A 12,993-nucleotide genomic window follows, 5' to 3' on the forward strand; every position below is an offset into this window, starting at 1 on the left:
AAGTCAGAGCCTAGCAGGATTCAGATGCTAGACTTATTAGCAGGTACTTAGGTCTACTTTTCAGGTAGGAGCATGTGGTGCTTTCAAATAACCGCCCATAATGCCTTTTGTACCGAACACTTTTTAGCATTTCAGCAGGAATTCAGAGTATTTTATTTTGTGTGTATAAGCGTTTATCTGCTTGTGCGTCTATGTACCACCTGTATGCCCAGTGCCTTTGGAAGCCAGAAGAGAATGTTGGATTCCCTGAAACTAGAGTTACAGATGGTTCTGAGCCATAATGTGGTGCTAAGAATTGAACCCAGGTCCTCTGGAAGAGCTGGGTACTGGGATTCAGACCCAGGTCCTCGGAAGAGTGGTCAGTGCTCTGAATCACTGAGACATCAATATGTTTTAATTTCCAAACTTCTCAAATGGCAGCAGCATCCTGTGGGTTTCACTATTTCCCTACTCTAAGTTTAATGAGAAACAATTCAGAGGCAAACTTGTGGCAGTATTTTGCAGATCACTTCAGGAAGGAGAAATGTTCTAGAGCAGTGGTTCTCAACTTCCCTAGTGCTGCAACCCTTTAGTACAGTTCCTCATGTTGTGGTGACCCCCAACCATAACATTATTTCCATTGCCACTTGATAACTGTAACTTTGCTACTGTTATGAATCATAATATAAAAAGTTTCTTATGCATATGATACTGGTTCTAATGTCATGGCTGACAGCCACTGACTCAATACTAGAAAATGCACATAATTTAAGTCTTCCATAAAAGATTCAAGTCATGAACTGGTGGATTAGAGAAATCAAGGTGAATTTAGAATTTACACTTGTTATTTCAACCTATCTTCAAATCATCATAATCACTTATAAAATCTCTAAAATACACTTGACTGTACTTTAAGGGGAAGGAAGTTGTTTGGGAAACTGACTGACACTTGGGAATGTGAGATAGAGAAATTCCTTGCTATTTGGGCACCATCTTGTGGCATCATCTGAATATAGCAGCAAAGTTACATGAGGCAAAAAGTGAGAATCAACAAATTGTAAATTGAAGGCTGATTAATACTAGGACTCGGCTGCAAAGTAGGCAGGCTTGGGCAGCTGAGGGTCTTCATGAGCAACACCAGGGACAATAGACTTAGCCAAAGGATGCCAAGATTTCTTGGAAACCAGTATGGTTTTGAGTCTTAAAGAGACAAGTTAGGTAAGATTTAAATGCAAAGCAGTCTTGGATGAAATTAGTCAAAAACTGGTTGTGAATTCCAAAAAGAAACAAAACACAGGAAAATGAGTTACTAGAATTCAAAACTTTCATTAAGATAAGAAACAAATCAGAAATAGAAAAATATGACCACCTATATATAATTCATGAGCATAAAATAAAAACAGTTGTTAAAACAAAAGTTTTTGTTTTTATTTTAAAGCAGTCAAAATTCATTGCTGGAGGCAAATCTAATCAGATATAAGGCTGTTTGGACCCTATATAGCTTACTTAATGTGACTCATCACACACTTTGCTTAAGACATATCATTGTAAATGTGTTTGTTTCCAGCATTATAATACATATTATAGCTACTGGGTATCTTTCTAAAGTCTGGAAAGCGTCACAATTTTGAAATATGTTTAGTGTTAAATGCTTGCTAACAAAAAACCCCTAACTCTTGGTGTATGTGTGTTTGTGTAAATTCTGGTGGTAAAGCATGAAACATTAGAAAGAGTAGGAAAACAAACGAAGCACAAAAATAATAGTGAAAACATGAAGCATATGAAATATAGAGGGATATGGTCAAATTGGACTTGTAAGCAATTCCCTGCTCCGAGACAGGGAACAGGATGGGAGAGCTTGAGTAGCTTGGGGAAGGTAACGGATCAGGAAGAACTGAGGCTGGAACCCAGGTCCTTAGTAAGCAGCATACTTTATACTATCCTGACATCTGAAAACATCAAAAGAGAACAGCATGTAAAAAGATTAAATGAAAGAAGCATGTTCCTTTATCAAAAGAATATTAGACGATTGCATGAAGAAAAGCCATCATTAACATTGCCTTTATTAAAAATAAAAAATTAAACTGAGTCAACATTCCACAGCAGTTGAGAGAGCAAGGAACTGAGAGAGAATAGAACATTAGAAGTGAACGATTAACCTGAAACATTTACATAGACTGGCCCTGAAGACTCCCATCCCCAGTATGAAAAGTAAATGGGCAGAAATGCCTATTGAGAGCTGATTGAAATTAGGGAGCAGTCTGCTACTGCTTCTCACTGAGGAAGTGTCGAAGACTGAAAAGGCAACACTCTGGGGTCATGTTTTATTTGGCAAGAAAAGGGAAGGAAAGAGAAGGGCTGCAAATTAAAGACTTTCAAAATTTGCTTGGACATTTTAAAAATGATCACAAAACCCACTTGTAGCCACCTACAGAGTAATAATCAGCAAGCTTTGTGAGGAACAAGCCTAGGCAAATCTAATTGCCTTCCTTTATTCCCTGACAGACGCGGTAGATCAAGGAGAAGTAAGCAGTCTACATAACCTCTTAATTTTAGCAAGGCTTCAGATAAAGTTTATCAAGTATTTATACACACATCAGTGCACTAGGAAAATATAATTCAGACTTCATCAGGACCCATTTAACTGGAGAAATTATTTGCAGTGTATTAAGCACAAGGAATGATGTGCTATTTATTTTAGCAAGGCTTGACGTGGTCAGTTAGTCCTACTGTTGACATTTTTGTCTCTGATTTGGAAGCAACAACAACAACAAAAAAGGTAAATATTACACCTCTGCAAAAAAATTTCACACAATTATAATATGGTTAGAAATGAAGAGAACTTCAGATAATGGGGCAGAAAAAAAACCCATGAAAGTACCCTGAAAAATCTGATTATGATCAGTAATGCAGCACTGTGGAATAATGGGATGCATAAGAAGGTTTCCGAGTTAGGTACCATGGGTAAGAGCAAGCACTTTCAAGTTCCTAGTGGCTTAAAAGTAACCAAACTGCATGATCAAATGGTTTACATCCTCTGCTTTAGCCCTATGAACCAAATGTTGGCCTTTTAGAACCAGCCAGCTAATCATTTACTCCTAAGAATAAAATGAAATTAAATTATGAAATATAATTACAGCAGATTTTGAAGATGAGAGAGCAGCTTATTCTGAGAAGCAATGATATACATTTCTAATTTTAGCCAGCAATCAAATATTTGAAATAGTGAACATGGAATTTTTTTTTTTACAGATATTCCTGTGTTCAGCCCTTTACTTATGTGGTTCCATGACTCAGCATGAATCACTGGCTGAAAACACCTGACTAAGTCAAGTCCAAAGCACTCACAGACATGTCTGCTTCCATTTCCCACCCCGAGTCCAGCTCTGATCTGTTGTGTACCAAAAGAGGCAGCTCCTGCTCAGGAACAAAGTACTAAAGGGCTTCCCCTTGACACACAGTGCATTTGCTTTAACTGATCTGGCACTTCCCTCTCCTCAACTCTTTCAGAACTAGCTTTTGTCTGTGAATCTCCCTTTAAAGGACTGAGTATAAGCTGTCCCACTCAAACGTTAGTAGAATCCAAGTAGGACAGCAAAACACAATCAGGAAAATGCGAAAGATTAGGTGTGTTCAACACTTTTGTGGGTGGTGGTAGTGGAGAAAGCTCAGCCAGAGTAAAATATCATAACATTTATGAAGAAAAACTAAACTAACCAACAGCATTTATATAGAGAGACAATGAGCATACACCTTATAGCTTTTTTGTCCTCAATAACATGATGGTCAACAGAATTCTTCACACAACACGAAGAAGGGTCAGATTATCATACAGTATTAATGAAAGGATCTATGGCAGAAGAGCATATAGATTTTTGGTCCACGCTAATTCTGATCAACTGGCAATGGACACTTCAGTACTTGCCAAGGGAGAATGCCATGACTGATCAGCAACATCTGTTATGTGTAATGGGAGAACAGCAGTGCATCACACACACACACACACACACACACACACACACACACACACACACACACACACACCTGACTCGTGTCATATTATAACACAGAAAACAGAACAGTATCTTGAATTTGCAAAGCACTTTCTCAACATTTTTACACATTATGTGTGCTCAAAAATTTCTCCATGGTTTGGCAGGGCAAGTATCACTTCCACTTAGTTGGAAAGTAGACAAAGAGTGATAACTGACATGCCTAAAGCTGCACAGCTAGTTAAATGACAACAGCTCTATTACAGCCCAGATTTCTTTATTTCCTTAGTGGTCTGCCCTTGTCTGTATAGCAAAGGGGTGCTAGTAGAGAATGACAGCCAGATGTTCTAGATTCCTACTAAGAAAATAGGAAGGAGAACAAGGTTAAACTACCACACACATTTAAATCATACTAAAGAAAATTTTCTGTTAAAGCTGCTAGCAAACCTTTGGTATCTATAACTATTATAGTACATTCTCTGGGGACTTAAAATTTTTGTTTACAAAGGTAACATTATTTTCTTGAGAGAGAAAATAGTAGTTGTCCCTAAAACCCTTCAAAAGGGTAGAAAAAAAGTATGTTTTGTTCATTATATTGTCTTTGAAGATTTCCCTTAGCTGTAGATTAAAGTTATTTTCACATTGCGTTAAAAAAAAGTATAAGTTTTAATTAAAGAAGCCTACATTCATATCCCTCCTCTCATTTTCCTAGGTGGGTAACCTAGGACTGATTTAACTTCTTGGGGCCAGCTCTAAACTGGAGACAGTATCTTGCATCATAGTTATCAAGACAATGCCATCAAAATGACTACTATGAATCTCCTTCCAGTCCCTTCCACCAACAAAACCTTCTTATCCATCTCTCTCCTCTCTCTCTCTCTCTCTCTCTCTCTCTCTCTCTCTCTCTCTCTCTCTCTCTCTCTCTCTCTCTCTCTCTCTCTCTCTCTCTCTCTCTCTCTCTCTCTCTCTCTCTCTCTCTCTCTCTCTCTCTCTCTCTCTCTCTCTCTCTCTCTCTCTCTCTCTCTCTCTCTCTCTCTCTCTCTCTCTCTCTCTCTCTCTCTCTCTCTCTCTCTCTCTCTCTCTCTCTCTCTCTCTCTCTCTCTCTCTCTCTCTCTCTCTCTCTCTCTCTCTCTCTCTCTCTCTCTCTCTCTCTCTCTCTCTCTCTCTCTCTCTCTCTCTCTCTCTCTCTCTCTCTCTCTCTCTCTCTCTCTCTCTCTCTCTCTCTCCCGCCCCCCCCTTTTGGTTTTTCGAGACAGGGTTTCTCTGTGTAGCTTTGGAGCCTATCCTAGCACTTGCTCTGTAGACCAGGCTGGCCTTGAACTCACAGAGATCTGCCTCTGCCTCCGGAGCACTGGGATTAAAGGTGTGTGCCACCAACGCTGGACTCTTATCCATTTCTTATGCTAAAAATTTTCTGAAATAAAATGAGAGGAGAGGCTGGGGTACAGCTAGCTCAATGACAGAGTGCTTGGTTTACACTGACCCTAGGTCCAATCCCAACACTACATGGAGAGAAAGAGGAGAGAGAGCACTGTGGGAGAGCGAAGGTATGGAAGGAAAAATGTTTGCTTAAAATATCTAAAATTAATCCCTGTTTTGTGCTTTACTTAATGCAGACAGTCCCCCACTGGGCTCTAAGTCTCAAGGAGAGGAACAAAACACATTTAAGTGAGACTTCTGGACTCCACACAACTCCTTGAGAATGCTTAATACAAACGATGCCAGAAAGAGAAATTCCCACCTTCATCTTCTCAGACTCTAAGAACAGAAGAACCTGGATGTAGAATGATGCAAGGGTCTGCTGTGATCCACACATTAATAGATAGGACCCACCTCTGTGATCCACACATTAATAGATAGGACCCACCTCTGGTCTCCAATTACAACCCAGAGCCTTCTGGACTTCCAGTGACCAGAGAAGCGAGGCAAGATGATGACAAGTTTAAGTTCAGAACAGGCAACAGTGACAACACCATTTCAGAAAAATAAATAACAAGGGAATGTTCTTCATTTAAAAAAGCAACATAGAAGAGGTAGCATGGCAGCTCATGTCAATAATCCCAGCACTCCAGAATCAAGGTAGGACTGATGTAAATCAAAAGCAGCCTAGGCTACACCGTAAGTTCTAAGCCAGCGAGGACTACAGAGTAAAATTGTGTTTCAAAAACAGATAAATGCAATAGGGTGCTCACTTGGCCAACAGTCTCATTTTAAACTGCACCACATAAATGTCCCTTAGACAGCAAAGCACTTAAACACTGCAAGAGAGACACATGAGGATGCACGTGCCGACAACTAGAGGACACACAGGTATTATCCAAGCAAAGCAGCAGCTGCAGGACTGGAGAGACACAGGCGATATTATATTTACAGTAAAGGTACGGCATGCGCAAAGCGTCATATCCTCATTAGACAATACTCTACTCATCCTTTTATGGCTTGTTTTGGTTCAGTTCTGAACCCCAGGGCATGGTAAGCTGATGCTTTACAACTGGGCTGCATCCCCAAGCCCTTTTATTCACCCTCTGAGATAACTGTAGTCACCACCCAAGTCATTTTCTTCAGAGATAACCAATTAACAATGGATTAAGGATTCTGCACATTCTACTCTAACCCAGTTCTGCTATTTACCATCTGTAAAAACAAAAGCAATCCTTTCGTTTTTCTAAGAAACCTTTTAATGAACAATATATTAGAAAACAAAACAAAAACAAAATTGCCTCATTATAATCATTAAGGTAAATTAGTTGGGTTCAGTTCTAAAACTCTAACACCTGTCATGATGCTCTCACTCACTGGTTATCTGGCCAGTGCAGCCGAGAGCCCGAAAGCTGCCCGCTATCACCAAAGCATAGTGGACAGGAAGTATTAATGGCCTTGTTAGGCTGGCAATAAACAAGGAGTTTGAAACTTCAATTGGTTTCACGGAAATGAAGTCACTTTTTGGTAAGTGGAGTTTTCAGAATTGCCTTCAGTGATTCTATAGATACTGAATAAAGGCAAGGAGCCTGTCTAAAGCTTGAAGGTTAATTAAAAAAATACTTCTGGGTCAAGACCAGGTTCAAGTCTTTACAAAGAACTCAACAGCCTATAAAGAGAGGATATATTTTAAGCTTGACTCCAAACTCTAACGGAACTCGGCTTGTAGATCTGTGCAAATATTTTCTGAACTCTTAGGTGTTAGAAAGAAATTAGAAGACAGGTGAATCTACTCTAGACTGTCTTAAGAAAACAAAAATCTCTCTTTGGGTCTTTATCACCAGTATCAGTTGCTGGCTCTTCCTTAACTTGCCTTCTACCAAAGACCTAAGCCATCTGATTATACCACAACACTGTCATGGCCCAGTAAAAGCACAACAAACAAGATCTGGGAGACTGTGAAATTTTCTCTCAATTTGGAGCAAGCTGTAGAAGTCAGGAATAAGCTGAGAAGGCGGGGCCTATCTTTTAGTAACAGTAAATTAATTAGATGCCTTGGTGTATGAACAGGAGACAAATCCTGAACGCAAGGATTGAAAACAACTTCTATACACTTGAGAGGCTTCTTGAAAATGGAAATGACAAGATGGAATGGACTTCATTCTTTTCCTTTTTCTTTTTCAGCATTTGCCTCCCAGTGAGCCCCTCGTGGACCAGAGAACTCACCTCGGGCTTCTTGCAGTTTCTTGAGCTCTGCTTCCCGCTCAGTTCTGTTCTGTTTGCTTCGAACCCCAAGGGCACTGATGACTAACCTTCTGGCTAAGGCTGCTGATGTCTCAGGTCGCTCCTTTGCAGGCTGGAGAAACTCTGGGAGAAAAGGAGTAAGAGGCAGTAAGGAAGAGAAACCACTACAGCTCCAAGTGATTTAACTGAGTAATTAACATACAAAACAGACTAACAAGGGCGGTATCAGCAGTAATTAATACAACCCTGATAGACGACGATGCGAGGAAATTAGTATGGCAAAGCACAAACAGCGCTGGCTGCATTATCTGCATTAGCACAATTTCTTACAGCAACTCCATCAAGCAACTAAACATCACCGGAACCTGGTTACTATACTGCTCGCCCTCAGTCTCTCCCGCATGTCAAGAGGCTGCTCAAAGGGCATATTATTTCCAACATGATCTTTTTCTTTTTGTCCTTAAAAACATATCAGCAGAAGTAGTAACATAAAAAAGACGGTGTCTATTGAGCTCCGGGTGGTGTGAAACCGCTGGAATGAACAGTGACTTCACCATCAATAAGGAACAAAGGCAGAGGTTGTGGGCTCACCAGCACAAGCTCTAGCTTTGGCCTTGGCTGCTCTTGTGGCCTGTGACAAGGGCCGAATCTTCACCATGGTATGTTTAATACCCAGAGCATCACGAGCTGCAAGGAAGAAGAGACATAAGGAAGTAAAGTGACAAACAAGAAAATTTAGGGTTATTTCTCATAAAGCATTTATTCTTAGAAGTTATGTTTGTGGTTTTCATGGCAAGGAAAAAAGATCGTACAATACAGAACATCTGTATACAATAAGTTGGGCGATGATCACTTTAGAACAGAGATTAGACTAAACCCAGGCAATGGACTTCCTGCTTTTGTAAATAAAACTATATGAAACAGAGCTATGTCCATTTGCACACTGTAGCTGCTCTCCTGATGATAACCAGGTTAGGTAAGGACAGAAGCTTTTTTTGCCTTTCTTGCTACAAGGCAGGATTAGGTAACAACAGAAGATTTTGGCTCTACAAAGCCAAAAATATTTTATCTATCTGGCCCACGAAATCCAAGGTGTAGAGACGGTTCAGACAGGAACTAGAAAGCCAGCACCTCTGACTGCCGTGGATTCCTCTGCGTTAGGCCAATCATGAGCAAAGCCCAACCAGCTATTCAGAGAGTAGCTACTACAGTGATCTCTCTGGATACACTATTCAAATTCATTTTCTGAAGGAGAAAATACTGTAAAACTCAGTCTCACTGTGATCTTTACCATGCCTGACATTTATGTGTGCAAATAGCCTGGAAAGTGCCTACCTTTCCAAATACCAAATGTTGGATATTAAAGAGAAGCAGGGGAGAACATGTGGGTACCAAGCCACATGTCTCAAAAAAACAGTATTTATTCCACTACAGATACTGGCTGAGTAAAGTTCTAATTGGCTGGAATAGTAGGGAATAAGAACAAGAAGCAAGAGAAAATAAACAGGAAGAGGGACCTGGAATCCCCATAGGCACCAGACAAATACCTGTGATTGGACTGGAGAATACACCTAGGGCATGCGTGTCATCTACCCATTTAATATCAAATCCTTTCTTTCTGCAACAAAAGAAAACAATGTTTACATCTTAAAATGTGTTTTATGAAATGCCTTTAAAATGGTCTTACAAAGCATTTCATAAGATAGAGGAATGGGGACAGTGACATAAAACAGCTTGGTACATAGAAGCCACTACACTTTAAAAGCAATAATACTATCATAAAGAATTACCTGGGAGCATTTTATAGACGCTAACTAATTAATCCTCACAAATCTGCTGGAGATGTTAAGTATTTAGTGCATTATTTTCAAGAGATGTCCTTATGAGGAGAAATAAGAAGGGACAAAAAAGGAGGCCAGAGGAGGTATAGAAGTCAGGGAGGGCCACCTGGATTTGACGCCAGTGTAAACGGTGTTGCGGTAGGGTTACACTGTTAGAAGATACAATTCAAGTTGTAAAAATACGTCAAATAATGAAAAATACAGCCATACTCATAAATGCTTACCACTCTTTCTTGAGGTAGAAGAAAAATAAGGTGTGTGTGTGTGTAGGGGTGAGGGATAGGAATAACCATAGCTAGCCAAAAAATTCAAAACAGAATGAAACAATGAACAATTAATACTAGGAAAACATACCTTTTTAGTTTAGAACAGAGCTACACACTGAACACAAAGAATATCAGGATTACTAAACACCTATATATATTTAAATGCACGAATTTAACTATATGTATATTTAAATATATTTAAATTCCCTTAATACAGGAATACATTGTATTTTGATCAAATCCACTCTCACCCCCAAAATTCCTAAGTATCTAGAAGGTGTGTGGACACTATATCAATTTAGCAAAATGACAGTAGTAGGTTCTTTCCTAGCTATGGTCTACGACTTCTCCAGCCATGGTTTCTTAAGTCATATTTACAGTACTAGGCATGAATTCCTCTTGTTAGGCAGGCCTTAAATCTAATCTGACAACCAGTGGTTACCACCACTCCCTAATACATGTACACTACTATTTCACCAATGGGCATATCTGACTGCAGGAAGCATTACTGTAGTTCACAGGGTTCACAACTGGGCAAGACTTGGTATGTTTTCTCTCCTAGGAGCCTGCCTAGCACCCTGAGGCACTGTGAAAGCTAGCCATTGGAGAGGAAAATAGAGATGAGATTGTCTATGACAGGCCAAGAACATGATAATGAGCACTCAAAATGCAACTTTTAAAGCAACGGTGCTCTCTGATTTTATTATTAATAGCAATAATCACTAGGGAGATTAATATTGATGAAGATGGTGATGAAGCAAAGTTGACTCTGGTATCTGACTCAGGTATTATTTTACATTTCTGCAGCATGACCTTTAAAAAATTATAAATTGCTATAAAAGAAAAATGATAAAATAGCTTTGCCTTCTTAATTTCCTTGAAAGAAAAAGTAACAAAAGAACCTTGAAAGCTTAGTTAGAAAAGGTAAGCTGAACCATGCTATCTATCAAATGACCACAGGAGTGAAGACCAAGTTCAACAGTCTCTGCTGCAGAGTTTAGAAAAGACGGGAAAGACAGCTAAAAGCCTCATCTTAGCCCTGAGACTTCACAGTCCTTTTAAATCCTTTTGAGAATGGCTTTAGATTTCATAGAAAATGCTCTCACAGATACCGTGAGGAAGAGACAAAGCAAAGAGAAGCAAATGACTCAAAAGAATTAGCTGTCCTTGAACCCGGTGTGGTGGTGAATGAATAACACCCAGGCCTGTGGAGGTGAAGATGGGAAGATTCTTGAGTTCAAGGCTAGCCTAGGCTGCATAAAAGGAATTGTCTCAAAAACAAAAATAGCAGCAAAATCCAATAATCCCTGAGAAAGTTCTGGACATGGACAAAAATCACCCCTATTTTATTAACTGCAGTTATCAATGATAATCTAAGGTAGCTCAAATTTGAGATTTAGTCTTACTGACTGCTCTTAAGGATCTATTAGGAATGGAACAGCACCTGACACTGGGTCTTAACAAAACTGAATTAATGACTTACCTATACTTCATATTTACAGTAAGGTTTATGGTATAGATTAGATGTCTTCCAGAGTACATTCACTCCTGCTTTCTTTCAGTTGTCTCCCCCAATGGAGTTTAACTAATAAAATCAGTATATAACTGCCAGATAATCTCATCTATTCTAGCACTTAAAATTCTTCCTTGCCAGTAAAACATGGTCCAGATGTGGTGGTCAACCCAGGCACTTCTGAAACTTGAAGATCAGTTCAAGGCCAGCCTGGGCTACCTAGATGCTACCTTAAAACAAAAACAAAGCCAGTCATTTTTATAAATAAAGTTTTACTTTCTCAACCACACTCATTTGTTTACATCCTGTCTCTGGCTATCCTAGTGAGACAGCTCAGAGCTGTCACCTGAAAGAAATAGTCACCCTCTGATCCTTTACAAAAGAATTAGGAACTATGCTCTGAAACAGAATCTTACAAATTCAATGTAAAGTTGGGATTTGGCAGAGCATGCCTATAATCTTAGCATCTGGAATATAAATAAACTGAGTTTTAAGTTTAAATTTGTAGCATCAGATAGACTTGATTCAATTTTAATGGCAGGACTGAAATATTGAAGTATACTCCTTGATACTGACTGACTTTCTTCTAGACACTGGATATCCTTTTTCTTAATACCTTTCTGGATTATCTTTCTGTTTCTGAGTCTATTTTTTATTGTAGGTTAGAAATAATATGTATATTTCTGATTCATTTACCTTCTTCTAAAATGTACCACCTACATACATACTGAGTTAGCATAAATGTCCTGAAGACCACTTGTAACATACTTTAATTCCTCACTACATTTAATAACACAAAACTGCATGAATTATGAGTATAAAGAAGAACTGCTGTGTCTATAACCCTAGCTGAGCTAAGAACGGCAGCTTATGGTTAAATCCCAGGGAAGAGAATGAGGCCAGCTGGGATAAAATGGAAACACTGTCAAAACAAAACGAACAAACAAACACACACACACCAGGAAAACAAGTTAGTTGAATGATTTGGAAGTCTTAAGAAAAGTCACTTTAAAAACAAACAACACTAAAAAACAGCCCATGGAACTATTCACTCAGAAAACTCTGAAGCTATGCTAAATTTTCTTGTCTCTCTTCACAGATTTGAATGTATACATTAGGAACTGTGTAATCAACACACCAGTAAATAAAAAGGGAGGCGCAACTAGACAGCACATTAAGTAAACAGACACTCATGTAAAAATAAAACATCTGTGACATGTAACAATTAAAAAAAATCACCCTCCATTTGACTTTTTCTGAGAGTGAGTCAGAAAAACCTCAAATCAACAATTTAATCTGAGGACTCTTAAATGATCAGCATTTTTGGTATAAGAAGTCCCCTCTTTTTTCACTAGCCTTACTGCTCATAAATACAATCCCAAGAAAAACATCAACTAAAAACATTAACTCACATTAAAAATGTAACTAAATCCCCACAAAGGGAAGACAGTGTGAGCAAGTATGAACATGAACAAAAGTTAACCAGGAGCAAACCGCAACTACAGGGGCTTCAGAGACAGAGGGGCTACAGGAGCCCATGTTTACTCTGCTTAAAGAAATAGGAAAAATATTGAAAACTGAAGATATATGAAGAAAACACCAAAATACACGTTAGCATAGCTTGGAATAGACAAATTAAACTAGAGACCTAAATCTGAAGGGGAAAAGAGATGGAATACACAAAAGAGAGGTAACAAGAAAATTAAATAAGAAAATCGAATGCACACCCAATTTGTGTC

General features: G+C 39.0%; 1 protein-coding gene across 1 annotated transcript in view; it reads right to left on the reverse strand.

Moving 5' to 3' along the window:
• R3hcc1l (R3H domain and coiled-coil containing 1 like) overlaps window positions 1-12,993 on the reverse strand; it is an 82,803-nt gene that overhangs the window by 1,822 nt on the left and 67,988 nt on the right. Inside the window, exons 4-6 of the mRNA XM_040744288.1 lie at window positions 9,182-9,252; window positions 8,226-8,321; window positions 7,617-7,757 (exon numbers count right to left, since the gene is read on the reverse strand). Of these exons, the coding sequence (XP_040600222.1) occupies window positions 7,617-7,757; window positions 8,226-8,321; window positions 9,182-9,252 (308 nt within the window). The remainder of the gene's footprint in view (window positions 1-7,616; window positions 7,758-8,225; window positions 8,322-9,181; window positions 9,253-12,993) is intronic.

The sequence above is a fragment of the Mesocricetus auratus genome, unplaced genomic scaffold (assembly GCF_017639785.1).
Source record: "Mesocricetus auratus isolate SY011 unplaced genomic scaffold, BCM_Maur_2.0 Super-Scaffold_4256, whole genome shotgun sequence".
Lineage (NCBI taxonomy): Eukaryota > Metazoa > Chordata > Mammalia > Rodentia > Cricetidae > Mesocricetus > Mesocricetus auratus.